The sequence below is a fragment of the Seriola dumerili genome, unplaced genomic scaffold (genome assembly GCF_002260705.1).
Source record: "Seriola dumerili isolate Sdu_G_001 unplaced genomic scaffold, Sdu_1.0 BDQW01000226.1, whole genome shotgun sequence".
Classification (NCBI taxonomy): Eukaryota; Metazoa; Chordata; class Actinopteri; order Carangiformes; family Carangidae; genus Seriola; species Seriola dumerili.
In genome coordinates this window covers 6998337-7015143 of record NW_019174481.1, presented here as the reverse complement: position 1 = coordinate 7015143, position 16807 = coordinate 6998337, and the positions used below count along the sequence as shown (strand labels likewise).

Here is a 16807-nt window from a genome sequence, read left to right as displayed (position 1 = left end):
GAAAATTAATTATCAACTACTTTGATAAGCGATTAACCGTTTTGAGTCATTTTGTCAGATAAAGGATGCCAAATTCCCTGGTTCTTGGTTCTCAAATATGTTTTTGGTTTAATTGGTATTTTATGATACTAAATTGAATGTTGGGGACTGGGCTGTTGCTCTGACAAAGTGTGTATATGAAGAAATCACCTCGGCGCTAAGAATCGAGAAAATTATCGACAGATTAATCGATAATGAAAAAAATCGTTAGTTCCAGCCTCAGTCATCATTTTACACTCCTGGTCAACAGGTGGCGACATTTTCAGTCTGTATCATCCTTCCTTGGTGGTTTTGCACAACATTTTCAAATCCAACATGGCAGCCCTGAGGATAGCATGTTCAGGGTTAAATGCCCTTTATTCCTCTCTCTGCGCCCCAAAGCAGGTAACTTCCCCGTTTTAGGGTGGTATGTTGTGGTTTAAGGTGTTTTGTTTAGACCGCATGGCATATTAGCGACAGAAGGAAAGTGAAATCAATGCTGACAGTGTTAGTGGTTAGTGGATCTAAGTAGCTTTCTGACGTTAGCTTCGCAACTAATGCTCAGTAACGTCTTTTACACTATATCTAAATGAAGACCTGTTTCTTCAGAGGCAACAGCAGCGGAACACTCTGATTGGGTTAAAATATAAACTTTTCTCACTGGTTTTGTCTGTAGAAGCTTATATAAGACTGACAGTGACTTTAAGCTTTACTCACATTCGTCTGTCCGTTTTTCAAGTCAACTGAAGCAGATGTCAACAAATCATTACGACACTTTGACTGTCTTAATTCAACAAATAAGTCTCAGTGACTTGAAATGTTAGCATATAGGGACAGACAGTCAGTGTTCACTTAATCATCAGTTTACTATTTCTCACCTGTGCTAACTGCTGCAATTTAAACATCAGCTCTGCCATAAATCCTGCCTGTGCGAAGACATTGTGTGGTATGTTCAATTATATATGTATAATAGGATATATTATAATAGGAGGTGTTGCACTGGACTACATTACATTGAGAGGTGTTCCTAATTTTTTGTGTTGCAGACTAGCATACTACCATCACTAACTGTGACCTCAGTGCGTAAAAATATAATTGAATGAACACCTCTTTGACAGTGTCAAAGAATAACATTATAGCCATTATGGAAGTAGACTTTATGGCATAACAGCTGTATTGGATTGCAGTAGATTGTGCACTTGCACCTCAGGAAGTTAACACTGTATGCAGCCCTCAGGGTAAAACATGTAAGCGTAGAATATATCAAGGTGACAGAGGCTATAGTATGGTTCAGATATAGAAACAAAGCAACAAACAAGCATTCTCTTTTTTTACAAATTCATCTTGAAGAAATACAGTGCACTATCTAAGAATGTGAAAAATTGCACTATTGACAATGCATCGCTCCTTTCCCCTGATCTGAACTTGGACAATAATACTGTCCTGGCTGGCAGAACAGAGGAGTTTGTAAATATTAATATTAATATTTATTTAATATTTTAAACATTCAAGCAAAAATTTTAGTAAATTAATTCACTGTATAGCCTATGACATGAGCTCCATGGTTCTTTTACTTGACTTTACCGTTTTCCTCTTACTACAAAAATGCATGAACTAATGGCAGTATCAAGTGTATTTGTCTATTTAAAAAAACTTGTTTTCTCCTTTAATTTCTCTCAATAAACTATAGAAAATTACAAATTCTTAGTACTTAATAATTTTGCCTCCATCTTTTGGGCATACATATTTGATAGCCAAATAGAATATTAACCAATGCTACAAGCTCATATTTCCCCTGAGCATGATCTATACCTTTGTGTTACAAAAATGCTTCAAGAACAGCCTTTAACATTAGTCTCAGATCTTGTTAGACATTTACTTTGAGCTATTCATGCTATAGCACATAATATTAGCTGTCGGTCAGTAACAACTGCTGGAACATTGTGTGCAGGCCCTGAGGAGCTGCTGGGGGTCTGTGGAGCAGGTGAGAGGTTACTACGTTAACTGGAGGATGCTGAGGGATGTCAAGAGAAGGCAGATGGCCTTTGATTATGCTGATGAGAGGCTACGGATCAATGCACTGAGAAAGAACACCATCCTACCCAAAGAGCTTCAGGTAGACTGCAATATTTCTAACTATAGTTGTATGAGTGACCTGCCAAAGTTATATATGATGCAAGGGAATGCCAGCTGAAATCCCACTCAATTTTGCTGTCATTGGTCAATTGAAAAAAATTTAGCCTGCATCTTTGTGCTCATCTCAAAATAGCTACATTTTTGTTAACTGTCACAACTGTGTCTTTTGTGGTCATCATGGGAGATAATGAAAATCAATATCCAAAATTATTACAAATTGTTTAAAATACATAAAAAGACTGATTTCATTTTTTAAATCTTTGCAGGAAGTGGCAAATAAAGAAATTTCAGCACTACCCAGAGACAGCTGCCCTGTGAGAATACGCAACAGGTGTGTGATGACTTCCCGACCCCGGGGAGTGAAGCGGAGGTGGCGAGTGAGCCGCATTGTCTTCCGTGATCTAGCTGATCACAACCAGATGTCTGGGATTCTGAGGGCAAGGTGGTGATTCTGGGTGTATGGGACACTACAGTCGGATTGGATCATGAAAAACAGGCTGTGACAATGGCTATGATCAGAAGAGCAGGACATCACCATTCAATATTGACTTGTTTTGGAGTCTTTAAAGGTATTGACTATAATAAAACAGTTCCACCACCACCCACAAAAGCCTGGAACGTGTTATAGTGAATTCACTGAGATTACTACAGCATGTTTCCAGTATTTCTATATGATAACAAGGAGATGAGTATGTCATTTCTGTAGATTGTTTGTCCATGTTTCCTTATTGCTCTTCTAAATATGAAAAAGTGGACCACATGCCCATGTAACTAACTGTATGCAGAAATGGATAAATAAATATTGTTGCACATCATTAAGTGTGTGTCAGTTTCTTGTAGAATGTAGATGTTGATACAGAGATGATCAATGATCTATAGAGTAATTAGTATAAATATGGTAGAGGGAAACCATGTTGTCATCCACCAACAAAAAGGACAACAGGTTAGTCACCCATTGAAAATTTTGACTGACAGGTATCACCTAAATTGAGAGCTGTTTGTCCTGTAATAGTGTGAATGGCAGCAAACCCTGCATCCATTCAAATTAAGTTAAAATGTTTAGTCTGAAAGGCATAATAAAAAATAAAGTCATGTAATTAAGTACTTCAAAGAAGAAAGTAAGGTAGTTTCATTCTTACATTTTATGTATGTCAACACTTTAGTCCGGTAGGTGGCGGTAGTGCGCGTATAGACTGGCTCGCCGACCACCAACAATCAAAAAAGAGGAAGAAGAAAGCCCTGCAGACACAGCAGAGAAAAGAACACACTTCTGACCCAAGCCAACATAGAAGATAAAACAAAGCCTAAATGGATCTAACCGAACAGGTGAACAGCATTTTTATTCAGCTTCGTATGAACACTGACAGAGCAATACTAGGGCTTGTATAGTATAAATTGAAATGGCTGCGTTTACATGATTCCACTCTAAACAATGCTACGGTAGCTAATGTTAGTTAACTTAGCTAGTAGCAAGCCATCGCTAACGGGCAAAGTGATCTATTATTTTTTATCTGGACTTTTGGTTAGCAGTTCATTTTTTAAACTAAACGTGAGCGCTCATTCACCTGAGATGATAAAAGCGCCTAGTCATGTTTGTTGGTGTTTGTCAATAGCTTTGACTAGTTTATGAGAACATTCTAGCAACGTAATGCTAACGTAGCTAATGTTAGCTAAAGTCATAGTACATTATTTGTCGTCATGGCATCGAGATGTAAGTAGAGTTTCAAGATAATTTTTGGCTTCAATTTTATACAGAGGGGTTCAAGAGTATGTTAGATAACCAGGCATAGGGGACAGTCTATGGTATCTTATGACTACCAACCACTTGATCTTCCCTCACGTGTAGTAACAGGGTAACCACTTGTTTCAAGAGTGTCAGTTCCAAAGAAGCAGTAAACTTCTATTTAGTAGGATCTCCGCCCTCTAACGGGTTTTACTATTGGTTAACCCCTCCGAGGCTCCGCCTTGGCACCCTGACACAGAGCTTTGTACTTACTGACCAATCAGTAGTGTTCCTTTAGCCCCAGTAGCTCCCTTTTTCACTCAGCCACCCTGACAACGTGTTTCTCCGAGGAAGATTCTATCACCCTCAGGTGGAACTGTTTTTGCTGCTTTGGCTGGCGCCACCAAGCTGAAACTGATTCCTGCCCCGCCTGTGTTGCACTCCCTCGAGAGGTGCATGTACGGCGGCTGCAGTTCACTGAGTCCATCCACTCCCTCCACACCAGCCAGGTGCTGGTGAGACCCTGGGATGAGTATGAGGAGGAGGACCTCATCTCTGTTCCTGCCTCCTCCTCGCGCTGAGAGCCAGGAGTACAGGGGTGCTGGCCCTGTCCAAGCCTCTGTCTCAGGCTTGCATAATGCAGAGTATTTTACTGTCAGTATACGGTGTTGGCTCAAGCCTTACACCTTCCCTAAAAAGCAACATTCCTACAGTACTTGCACTGTACAGGTATCGGATACTAGTGTCATTATGCAGGAGAGGCGCCTTATCAGAGAAGGGACCCTCCTCTCCCTTCTTGGCTGATGTAGAGCTGACAGTGAAGGGACAGTGTGTGATGCCCGCTCCTCCTCACCCACCCCACACAGTGTCAATGCTTTCATAAGTGAGAAAGGTGGGGCAAAAATAATCAGTGTAGCCTCACCTGCTTCACATGCTGATAATGCTAACTCAGCTGCTAACACACAGGCTGTGTATGCGGAATCACAGTGGAGAAGCCACACACCTGCACTGGTTCTCCCTCTGGCATGGCAGCACCTGTATTAGGTGCATCATGACTGTCAGCTAATGCCCTGTTTATGTCCCATTGGCGGAGCAGGCACCAACTTCATGTTCCACACATGCTTAATTCAAGGATTTGTATTTCTCAGTGGTCTACTGCTTTCCCCAATGCAGATTAACCAGTTGGAGGCAGACTTGCAGGAGTTGGGGTCACTCTTGGAAAAGTCAGAGAGGCAGCGAGTGCAGGAACTGCTAAGACAGGAGCAGAAGAAGGTGGAGAAGGAGCTTTCAGTCAAACGACAACAGAAGGAGCAACAGGCCAGGAGACAAGCTGACCCATCTGCAGCCTCTAAAGCAGCATACACGGTCAAGATTACCAACTATGGTATGGTGCCATTGTTCACTAAGACTCTCTGTCATTTGTGAGAAAGTGCAACTGTGTGTGTGTATGTGTGTGAGTAAGAGAGAGAGAGAGAGCTGGAAAAGTATTTGAAAGTTGTTCACACTTTTGCATCTTCCATGTAGCCTGGGACCAGTCAGAGAAATTTGTTAAGATTTACCTCACACTGAAGGATGTGCACAAAATCCCATCGGAAAATGTGGAGGTCAACTTTACAGAAAGGTAATCAGCACACACATATACACATATTTAGTGTTCATCATTTGTCATGTGTTACTAACCGTACAACTGTATTTGCCCATTCTCTCTGCTGCAGGTCATTTTCTGTTCTGGTAAAGGATCTAGATGGGAAAAACCATCAGATGACAGTTCTCAATCTGTTATATCCAATCGATGAAAAGGACAGCTACAAAAAGGTTAATAAAGAACAACAAAACATCTTCAATTAATTTACAAATTTTTTACATGCTCAAGCTGTTTTGTCTTCAAAGATTTTTATCATATTATCATGCACACGAACATGCTCTTGTATCGCTTCACCATGTTCTGACATGGCTCACTTCCAACTATTTAGCCACTAGAGGGCAGAAAGTAGACTCTAATATACTGTATTGACTTATCAGCGTCTGACGGTCAAGGTGTTGGCTAAGATCAGATGAAGATGGCTCTCTTGTTGTACCTTTTTTGCCAGCTGTTTAGTGGTGTCTCTGTTCACAATTCCTGAAGAAAATATTTGGGTAACTTTGTCTCCCTCCCTGCAACAGATAAAAACAGACATGGTCCTGCTCATGTGCAAGAAGCAAACAACAAAGAAGTGGGAGTGCCTAACAACGGTGGAGCAGCAGTCTAAAGAAAAAGAGTAAGTTTAGAAAATAATGTGATGAATTTTAGTTTTTGTAATTTGCATTAATCCAGAATTTTAATTGAGGTTGAACAAGTTCACAAAATGTATGGCACAACACGTACAAATGCATAAGCAGCAGCTAATGACACACTGGCATGAGTAGTTACATGAAGAATAAACAGTCAATCAGTGGTAATTTCACACCTACATCTGGCCAATCACCCAAAACAGCACTCCTTGTGAAGCACATTAAAGTGCAGTACCAGATCTATGTGCCAGGTGTCGCTGTGTATTAAGCAGAAAATATACGTATCTTGGGTGCACATACACACAAGATGAGAGTAATAATCCAAACAATTCAGAGAAACACATACACATTCTCATAGTATTTCTCTAATGCCTCTCATTAGTAAACCCAATATGGATGAGAATGCAGACCCCAGTGAGGGCCTGATGAGCATGCTGAAGAAGATCTACGCAGAGGGAGATGACGAGATGAAGAGAACCATCAACAAAGCCTGGTCAGAGTCCCAAGAAAAGAAGATACGAGGAGAAGAAATGATGGATTTCTGAACTGCACTCGCTGCGAGAGCAAGTGAGATCATCCAGGGCTGCAGCAGGCACAAGCTGAATATTTAATGATAGCGGTTAAAACTGAAGTCCCAATATGTGAATTATATTTCCCCAAAATCTAGAATTTAGGTATACAACTCATAGATGAGTTGGCAGGAATTATGTGTAAGCCCTGAATGGCCTCAGTTTGACTCTGCTTTGAAAACCAGGCTGTTGATGTTCTGTCAGTCATTGGTCATAATGCAGAAACCTGTCGATAAATGAAATGGAAAATTTCTATAGCAGTACAAGGGTGCTGTTCACCAGATGGAACCTAAACACAGCAAGAAATCACAGTTTCATAACTGTTTTTTTTGTTGTTGTTTTCTTTTGGGTAAGGTTAATTTTAAAGGGTTAAAGGACCACAATGCAGTTGTTTTTTTTTTTTGTTTTTTTTTAAATAAATGCCTGTCAGTAGAAGATGGTTTGAATTCGCCCAGGGTAATTGAAAAATGTAGTACATGTATATGTTCTGTGAAGGCACTTGTTAATAATGTCCCTGTGCAGAATTCAGTGTAGCTAAACTGAACTCATATTTAGGATGTTTTCAAGTGTACATTTGCCAAAGTCACGTTTCTGTTCCTACAGTGAAGACAACCAGAGGGCCCTTCTGACTGTTCGTGTCTTCATATTAGCCTTTGATTTTTTTTTTTTTTTTTTTTTTTTGTCATTCCATAAATAGATCAGATGATAGCTGCAAAGACAGTCCTACTCATGCGTCAGTCCAGTGTAATAATTCACATTACTGGGTCTACGCGGGTATGTGTTTGATATTTAATGTATTCAATTCATTCCTGTTGCATCGTGTAACGCTCTAAAACATTCTTTATATTTACTTAATGTGGCGGTTGCACTTTTATAGTGATAGAACAGTTTCATACTATAATTTGTATTTATGGTTAAACTGTTCACATTGTGGTTTTCCCGCCAATATTTGTGAAAATGTAAAAATCTACATTTCAATTATGTTGATATTTTCCTTTGGCTTATGTCATCCTCTTAAATGTATTGTTGCCCGCCCTCAGGTTGCTCATGCAGTCAAACAAATATAATTCTTGAACTGAGTTCTCTTTGTCTCAGTTTGTCTTCTGTTTTTGAGGTTAGAATAGATTTTATTCTATTTATTAGACATTTGTTAGGCCACATCACATGTTTCCACTGGAGTGTTTGAATTTTGTATAGTCATAAGTTATACTGTATATACCTTCACAGAGGCCTGCCTCCCATGAAAAAGTTAGTTTTTTATGTTAAGACTGTCTCTACATGAAGTTAATTTAAATTCATTTTAAAAACAAAATCTGATTTACAAAAACAAAAAACATTGCACATTAACCTTCACCTAAACATTAGAAAGATGAGCCATGTTCCAGATACTGTTTGACCAAATTGGTTGCTGTTGCTGGTCACCTGTTTCTGATGCACTCCAACTTTCATTGGTTAATGGCCTGTGTTGCTTTTATAAACAGTCACAATACAATTGAATAAAGGGAGTTTATACAATTAAAACCCTGCAGGGCATAGGCTTTGGAGTTTTTCCACCACCAGGTGGCAGCTGCAATCAGTACTTCACTTGTTTCTCAGGGGATCTCATACACACACAAGTTTTTTTTTTTATTGTAGGAATTGGAGCTTTTATTTTGTAGCTTCTGATGCTTTTAGCAGAATAACAAACACATTTCTGCGCCTGCAGTTTTTATGATCTGCAGGTGCTGAAGAATTGTTCATCATACAATTGTTTACAGAGAAGAGTCATAGGAGCCTTTGTAATATTTCCATGTTAGTGTGTCTGTTATCTAACAAACTGAAATCAGTTTGTAGGTATTTTATGAGGAATTTGCTCAGTGATGTCATTGACAGTCTATAGGACCAACTGCTAGAGGTAGCTACTGTAAAAATGCTAATAATAAAGGCAGAATCATTTAGGCTGGATAAGATATTCACTCCCTCACTTGCTTCTCTTAACATAATCCCTTAAATAATGAAAGAGCAAAAGTTAATAGCTCAGGTTTATCTCAGGAGATTAAGTAAAATGACAGTTCTAGAATGAAGACTGTCTTCACAGTTTTCACCATCTGAACTGCCTTGCAGGAGTCTCTTTGCCACATTCAATAAACTTAGTCTCCAGATTAAAGATGACAAACAGTGGAAACCCCCCTGCTCGGGTCGCAGCGTGTTACTGGCCTGGCCTGGCCTGGCAGCAGCAGCTGAGACACCAGCTGCATCAGCGAGAGTCAAAACCTTTTTTTTTTTTTTTTCAGTAGCTGTTTCATTCATATTTTTCTTACATTCCAGATAATGTTTTGATTGAGTTTCTGTCTGGGCAAATCGTCTGGACTTTCTCCACCAGTGCGCCATCTCCCCCCGCCCACTGCCCCATGACGTCGCCGCTCGCCTATATAGGCGGAGAGAGCCGTGCCCCGACACGCCAGATGGATACAGTTGGGAGAGGCGGACGCACCGTTACGCACCAGACCAACTACTGAAACAAATAAGCGAAAGGGATAAATATACTTATTTATATATACAACTTTACGAACTGATCACTTCTTCTGTGTTAAATGGATACCGGTTGTTTCTCCGCGGCGCAGCGTATTTCGTGCCACACCATGAATGCGGATTTATTTAAGCCTGTTCCGGAGCGTGGACCCCAACAGTCCTCTGTCCCGGTGAAAACCAGCAGGAATAAACCCGAACAAACCAAACCGGAGCTGGCCCAGGTGGTGACAGACTCCAAGACGGGGAGATCTTACAGCAAAGGGAAGCTTTTGGGAAAGGTACGAAGATTTTAATGTTTTACATGTGAATGTCTCGCTTCTCCACCGGAATCTTTCGGAGGCGACAGACGGATGTAGAATCCGTGTGAACGACTCGCTGTTTTAGTTTGCTACGGATAGGCTTCGTGTTTAAAAAAATCATTATCAGCTATTTTCCAGGTGTGTTAGCCTTCTGATGCGGGAACAGGGAATGACCTCGTGGTGGATGTGACCAACCTCCCCCTTGCTGTGCGCGTCATTGCTGAATGAATCAGGCGCAAGGTGTGCCCAGCTCCTGGGCGCACACATGATTGGCAATACCTATGAAACCCGAAGAGTTATTATTTACAAGAATCCTTGCGTTTTAAACGGCACCTCCAAAAGAATTTCAAACCAATAACCCCCAATCCGTCTGACTGTGCTGTTGTTCCTCTCCCTCACAATGTAGCCGCTGTAATGATTTTTGACACCATATGTGCAGTGTATGAATGGAGCGGCTGTATCAACATGTTGCTAGTCATCGATACGCTGCGTCGGGCAGCCAGCCAAAGCTTTCTTTTTTTTCATTCTCTCTCTCTCTCCCCCTCCCCCTCCTTCTCTCTCTCTCTCTCTCTCTCTCTCTCTCTCTCTCTCTCTCTCTCTCTCTCTCTCTCTGCTGCCTGCCGCAGAGCTGGAAACGTCTCCGTCAATTTCACGGTTAATGAATGCAGCAGCCTGGTCTGCCTCATCCTTCATGTCCTCGAGCCCTATATACTCTTGATTGGTTCAGGGTGAATGTATGAAAAACCAGCTGTAAACATGAGATTTGGGGCTGATTGTCGGTTTTAGAAGCACATCAGAACATCCAAGGCAACAAGAGATGCTGATCACCTTGATTATGAAATGGCTCATCTGACTTAGATTTAACCCTTTTTGATATGTTTAATCCTGGATTTCAGATTCCCTCACCTGTTTAACTGACCCTCTGCCTCCACATCAGAATTGGCTAAATCATTGTTGAATCATTTTGATTGCTGTATACATATTGATCCTTGGATCAAAGAGTTGCCATTGAGACAGTTTATTTATGGCCATTGCAGGTTTTCAACCTGCTGCTTTAACTGATCCTCATGTTTGTCTCCCCCAAGGGTGGCTTTGCTCGATGCTACGAGATGACAGACCTCTCCAACAACAAAATGTATGCCGTGAAGGTGATTCCACAGAGCAGGGTGTCCAAACCACACCAGAGGGACAAGGTACACGATCATACTCGATTGTTTTATCAGTGTGTCTTGCAGAGAGTACACTTCATAACCTTACTGCAAGTATCTGGATTTGTGTTAGGTTTGAAATATGCCCACAAATTGATTGATTGTCGAATTTTGACAGATTACGAATGAGATCGAGCTGCACAAAACCCTGTCACACAAGCATGTGGTGAAATTCTCTCATCATTTTGAAGACCAAGAAAACATCTACATATTCCTTGAGCTCTGCAGTCGGAAGGTGAGACCTCAGAAATCTCTAGAACGGTCTGCACAGGTTTCATGTCTTTTGCTTGCATGTGTACAGCTTGCTTTGTACTGCTCTACAGTGGTGCAACAGGAACAAACACAGAATATTATTATGATTTTTTTTTTTTTTTTTTTACTGAGTATTCATTTTTAATAGTCAAATCACCACTGACTTAGTCCCAGGCACCTTATTTGAATGCTACTGCGGTGTGTGTGATTATGTGTGTGCGCAGCAGTGTTGTACAGTCCACTGACGGATGCGGGGTTGACAGTTCACTCATTGCTTTGTCTCTGCAGTCCCTAGCACACATTTGGAAGGCCAGACACACACTCACAGAGCCAGAAGTGCGATATTACCTCAAACAGATCATATCCGGCCTCAAGTACCTCCACAGCAGAGGCATCCTACACAGAGATCTCAAACTAGGTATGTGATCATATGACTGAAACCGTGGCGTATACGCACACACAAGCATCCCAGGAATCTGCTGTGACTTTGGGCAGGCACATGTTATTTGTGGAATGCTGACTGGACAAATGTTTTTGTCTCTTTTAGGCAACTTCTTTGTCAACGAGAACATGGAACTGCGGCTGGGAGACTTTGGCCTCGCCGCCAAGCTGGAGACAGTCGAACAGAGGAAAAAGTGAGATTTATTTATTTATTTATTTTATTTATTTATTTTTTAATCTAAAGTTGTTAGCCACAATCTCTCACCTTGAAGAAAAAATTTATATCAAAATCATAAATGGCTCAGTTTCTCAAAATTAACCCTATTATATATTGATTAATTTATTTATTTTATTTTTTTCTTTGAAGTTAAAAGCTATACACATTACTTCTTGAGGGGTATCCATATGTTGAACGATACAGGCTTAGCCATTTTCTAGGCTAAAACCATTACGTCAGCTGCCAAGCACACTTCCTCCCACCAACCCATCACCCTCCCACCCCCTCAATAAGTACCTAACCAAACCGGTTTCCAAGTGGCAGTTGAATGTAGCGGTTAGATCACAGTTTCAATACTTGTTTGACACCTTCCTGTGGAATACCAGAAGAATGACTGCGACAGAAAAAAATGTTTCAACCACCACTTCCTTGTCAGCATGACACATCAACAGAACAGAAAATGAATTGAATAGTTTGAGGCATTAAATCTATTCTATACTTTTTTTTTTTTTTTTTTTTCTCAGAACGATTTGTGGGACTCCCAACTATTTGGCCCCCGAGGTGCTCAACAGACAGGGCCATGGCACAGAGTCTGACGTTTGGTCTCTTGGATGTGTCATGTAAGTGTTTTCTTTTTCTTTTTTTTCTTGTCATGTGGACAAAGTCATATGACAATAGTACAGTGTGAAATCGAGGAATCATTATTTTTGTCTCTTGATTTGACCAATGGTTGGTTTGGTTTCTCCTATTCAGGTACACACTGATGTGCGGCAATCCTCCTTTTGAGACCCTTGACCTGAAGGAGACTTACAAGTGTATAAAGGAAGTTCGGTACAACCTGCCCTCCACGCTTTCCCCCGCTGCACAGAAACTCATCTCAGGCATTCTGCAGAAAAACCCCAGCGACAGACTTTCACTGGATCAAATCCTCAACCACGAATTCTTCACCAAAGTATGTCATACTGCTTGTGTCCGTTTTAATGAAGCTATCATCAAATGCTAATGTTTGTTTAGGGAGTGGAATCGGCACACGATGAATCATTGTTCTCACTGAGAACAAGGTGTGTGCCTTTTTACTTCCCTCTTGCATCTTCCTCACCTTTCTGTCTGCCTCTTCCTCCTCTAGGGTTTCACCCCTGATAAGCTTCCCCCCAGTAGCTGTGTAATGGTGCCAGAGCTCCACCCCCCCAGCCCTGCCAAGAAATTCTTCACTAAAATGGCCAAGAGCTTCTTTGGCAAAAAGAAAGCAAAAGGTAAGCAGCAGAGCAGCAAACGAGTGATTGACACAGTAGAACAGCAGGTCATTCATTCAGCAAGTAACTGGGTTAGTAACATATTTGTCCATTTCTGTAAATGTAATCATGTAGCATTTATCATCTTGTTCATCTGGTTTTCTCTCACGAGAGCTGTTGTTTTTAAAAGTGTTTTTAAGCTGAACAACCAGGTTGTATTCAGCTTTAGTTTCCCTCTGACCATCTCTACTGTAGGTATTTAAGAGCTTCTAATGCTGGAACATATTTGTTGTGACTACAATGTATGAATCTTGTTGTTGCAGTGGAGAAGATTCCATGCGAGGAAAAAGATGACAAAGACATTTCCAAGCTGGTGTCTGGCATCGTGAAATGTTCAATCAAACACCAGATCAGCTACAAGACAGTGGGACCCAATGAGGTACATCTTTTTTCTTTTCTTTTTTTTTTTTCCCTCTACTTCTGTAAGAAAAAAAAGTTGGATTTGTTAAAATGGGGTAATCCCAGCTACTAATAAAGTAATCAAGTCCCACAGCAGTTCTCAGCTGGTCTTAAAATCTGCAAAGGGATGAATGAAGTACATATTTTCATCCCATATGACTGATAATTGCTTTGCATCCAGTGTTTGAAGTGAGCTTAAAACCTTGCCAACATGTTATTTTAAACAGTAAAAGCATCTTATAAATGGAACAGTGATGGAGACGGGGTGAATAAATGACTATATGACTATTATATGATGGAGAGTGTTTTACCTCAGAATAGCATTGCAAATCTAATATATAATATAATATGGGGCAACCTATTATTTGAACAATGGATAAAACATTTGACCTCACAACCTTCTTGTTAAAAGGATTCTAGAAGTTTGTTTTTTCTGGCTGTTTAGCTGAGATTGCAGTATAAGATGCTGTGTTGTCCCAGAAGTCCTTCAGCCTGTCAACAGACAAGTGAAAGTCAGAGGAGAAATGTAGCACAGTCTGTCATGTTGGTTGTAGCTGTTACTGTCAGTAACAGGCGAGTGTCTGTAGTATGAATCTGAGGAAACTGTTATCACAGACTGGTTGAATCTATCTGGCTTTTCAAGTCAGAAGTACCCCATTTACTCCTTTTGTTCATATGTTATGCATAAAAACACGGCACGCTAACAAACAGATTACAGGCTGGTAATTTTAAAACAGGTTTTGTGGTAACATGACATGTGAAACTAAATATCATAAATTTAAGGTGCAGCATGCTTGAACACACACAGAATCAAACTGTGGTGCTTAAAGTTATTTCAGTTCAGTGGCAGTAATATGCCTAAGATTAAAACTTTCGAAACCAATGAGGCTACGGCAGTTCAAGTTGTAGCAGATGTTAAAAAAAGAAGAGCGGCTTTGCTGTTCTGTGTTTAGACCCACAGTCGATGAGCAAGCCTTGCTCATGCAAATTATTTTGAATCCTGTGTGAAGTTTCTTTTGCCATGTCATTTTTTTTTTTTTTTTTTTTTTTCCTCTGCTCTTACCATCACTTTGTTCCTCATGTCATGAATGCGTGTTGACTCATCTGTTGTTGCTGCTCAGGTGCCCTCTCCCACCGGTCAGCTGGTCAGCTCTGTGCCTCTGGAACAGACTCCTGCAGAGGAGGAATCCAGGAAATCAATCTCTCGCTCCTTCAAGGGCACCATGGCCAGCAGCACTGAACGTAGGTTTCAATACCACTTTTCAATATATTTTTACTTGCTGTCTTTTTTTTCTTTTTCTTTTTTTTTTTTTTTTTTTTTTTTTTTTTTTTTTTTTTTTAAGATATTATTTCAAAATCCAATGTTTTGCTTGTTTTCTCTCCAGCATGCGAGGATGTCCTGACCCCTGCAGCTGTTGCTGAATCGGCCATGAAAGTTCTCAACGGCTGCCTGGCCACCATGCCTGCAGGTAGGAGAGAGCAAAGCAGACAAATGGCACGCCAAATAAATACTGCTTCACTTAAGTCTTACAACATGAACCATTTCTTCCATTCTGTTGCATTAAATTAAGAATGATGCAGAATCATTCAAGTTTAATCGTCCAGATCTTTTCCTTGCCTCAGCCATTTCTTTAAATCCTCTGAATATCTGCTGACTCATGTAGCACCAAACTCCTTTTTAAGCTTGTAGCTTTTATTATAGGGCCTTTTTTTTTTTTTTTTTTTTTTTTTTTTGTAAAATGCTGACTTACACACTTTGGAAATATAAACATGAACTTTTGTGTTCATTTACTCAGGATTGATATTATTATATGCTATGAAATAGTTCCACACTCACACAGTTTCCTCTCTCTCCAGCCACCAGAAACCCACCCTGTTTGTCCAGACCTCAGTCCTTCCTGTGGGTGACTAAATGGGTCGACTATTCAAACAAATATGGTTTTGGCTACCAGCTGTCGAACCAAAGTATCGGCGTTCTCTTCAATGAAGGAACACATCTCAGTCTTTGTGACCAACGCAAGTAAGTGCCTTTTTTTTTTTTTTTTTTTTTTTTTTTTAAAGAATATTTACTAAGGGCGTCATGTAAACATTTACATAGCGCATAGGACTTCTTGATTGTTATATAAGACTCAGTCGTGCTCAAACTGTAATTATAAGTTTCTGCATTGCCAAAATAGTCATTTCCTGATCATAGGTTTTGATCATAATTAATTGAATATTTTAGGGATTGGTGTCCTCTATCAAACAATTACATTTGTAAATAATGTGGGTTTTTTTTTTTTTGTTTTTCTTCCAAACAGGACAGTCCACTACTGCTTGACCAACAACAAACACTTCAGTTTCCCTGCCAACTCTCTACCTGAGCAGCTTCGCAGCCAGAAACAAATTGTAGAGCTAATGGCCAACTACATGGAACAGAACCTCATGGAGGTATGAGGAATTGTGACTGTTCCAGCTGGTGGGCTGCAGTCGTTAGATTAATCACATATTGACAGATGATTATATACGTTTCATAAGAAAGTGATTGTTTAAAAAGTTTATGTGAAATAAGAAAAAGCCTTCATAACCAACTTATGTTGTATATTTTCAAAGTTGTCTGAGTGCAGTTACATAAGTATATAACCTGACCTTGTGATCTAAACTTAAATGCTTTCTGTCCTCTTCAGGGTGGAGATCTGCATTGTGAGGAACAGGTCTCTGGTGCTCCTCCTCTGCTGCTCCAGTGGGTGAAGACTGACCACGCGCTTGTCATGCTCTTCAACAACGGCACTCTACAGGTTTGAAAATGCACAAACTCTAAATTCAGAATCCTATATACATTTATAAAACACAACGCTGTAAAAAAAAAAAAAAAAAAAAAAAAAGTTACAATTTATAAAACTGTTAGTCAGATGTCATTTTCTATTTTCTTACATTCATCCTCTGTTTCAATCCTTCCAGGTTAACTTCTACACAGACCACACCAAACTCATCCTGTGCAAGTCATCTGATGACTCCTACTTACTCACCTACATCAGCCGGGAACGCGTCTCATACACTTACCTCCTCAGCATGCTTAATGAGATAGGCTGCACCTCCGAGCTACGACACCGACTCCGCTATGTGGTGCAGCTGCTCCAACATCACGCTGATGCCTGAGAGCATAGCTCTGTGCCTCCCAGGCTGCCAGAGCAGCAGATGCCTTAGAGGCAACCTGACTGGTTGACACCTTTTTTTTTTTTTTTTTTTTTTTTTTTTTTTATTTCTTTTTTTTTTTTTTGGGGCAGCCTGACTGGTTGATATCATTTTTCAATGCAGTGCTGGGAGGGGCTGAAGCCTGTTTAGTTGACGGATGGAAGGCTGCTCAACTCCTCTGAGCAATATTCTTGCCTCGACTGGTGCTTAGGCTGCTGATTATCAAACTGACTGACCTTGATGAACATCAAGCAGTCAGGAAGTTGCCCAATGCAGCATCTGCCTGAAGGGTTTGTG

The 16807-nt window shown here is 40.4% G+C and overlaps 3 protein-coding genes across 3 annotated transcripts; all 3 read left to right on the top strand.

Annotated features, from left to right (window-relative positions):
- Positions 1-341: 341 nt before the first annotated feature.
- On the top strand, positions 342-2969 carry mrps14 (mitochondrial ribosomal protein S14). The gene is made up of 3 exons (XM_022755245.1): positions 342-423; positions 1970-2134; positions 2421-2969. The coding sequence occupies exons 1-3, from the start codon at positions 355-357 to the stop codon at positions 2601-2603; spliced, it is 417 nt and encodes a 138-aa protein (XP_022610966.1). The 5' UTR covers positions 342-354; the 3' UTR covers positions 2604-2969.
- Positions 2970-3389: 420 nt separating this feature from the next.
- Positions 3390-7796, top strand: cacybp (calcyclin binding protein). The gene is made up of 6 exons (XM_022755052.1): positions 3390-3480; positions 5051-5261; positions 5402-5498; positions 5593-5692; positions 6041-6135; positions 6531-7796. Exons 1-6 carry the CDS (start codon positions 3463-3465, stop codon positions 6691-6693), a joined length of 684 nt encoding a protein of 227 aa, XP_022610773.1. The 5' UTR covers positions 3390-3462; the 3' UTR covers positions 6694-7796.
- A 1380-nt stretch (positions 7797-9176) lies between these two features.
- Positions 9177-16545, top strand: plk3 (polo like kinase 3). The gene is made up of 15 exons (XM_022755317.1): positions 9177-9506; positions 10613-10720; positions 10854-10970; positions 11276-11405; positions 11535-11622; positions 12170-12265; positions 12399-12597; positions 12772-12898; positions 13201-13316; positions 14458-14578; positions 14722-14805; positions 15194-15356; positions 15637-15766; positions 16003-16113; positions 16277-16545. The coding sequence occupies exons 1-15, from the start codon at positions 9291-9293 to the stop codon at positions 16472-16474; spliced, it is 2004 nt and encodes a 667-aa protein (XP_022611038.1). The 5' UTR covers positions 9177-9290; the 3' UTR covers positions 16475-16545.
- Positions 16546-16807: the final 262 nt, after the last annotated feature.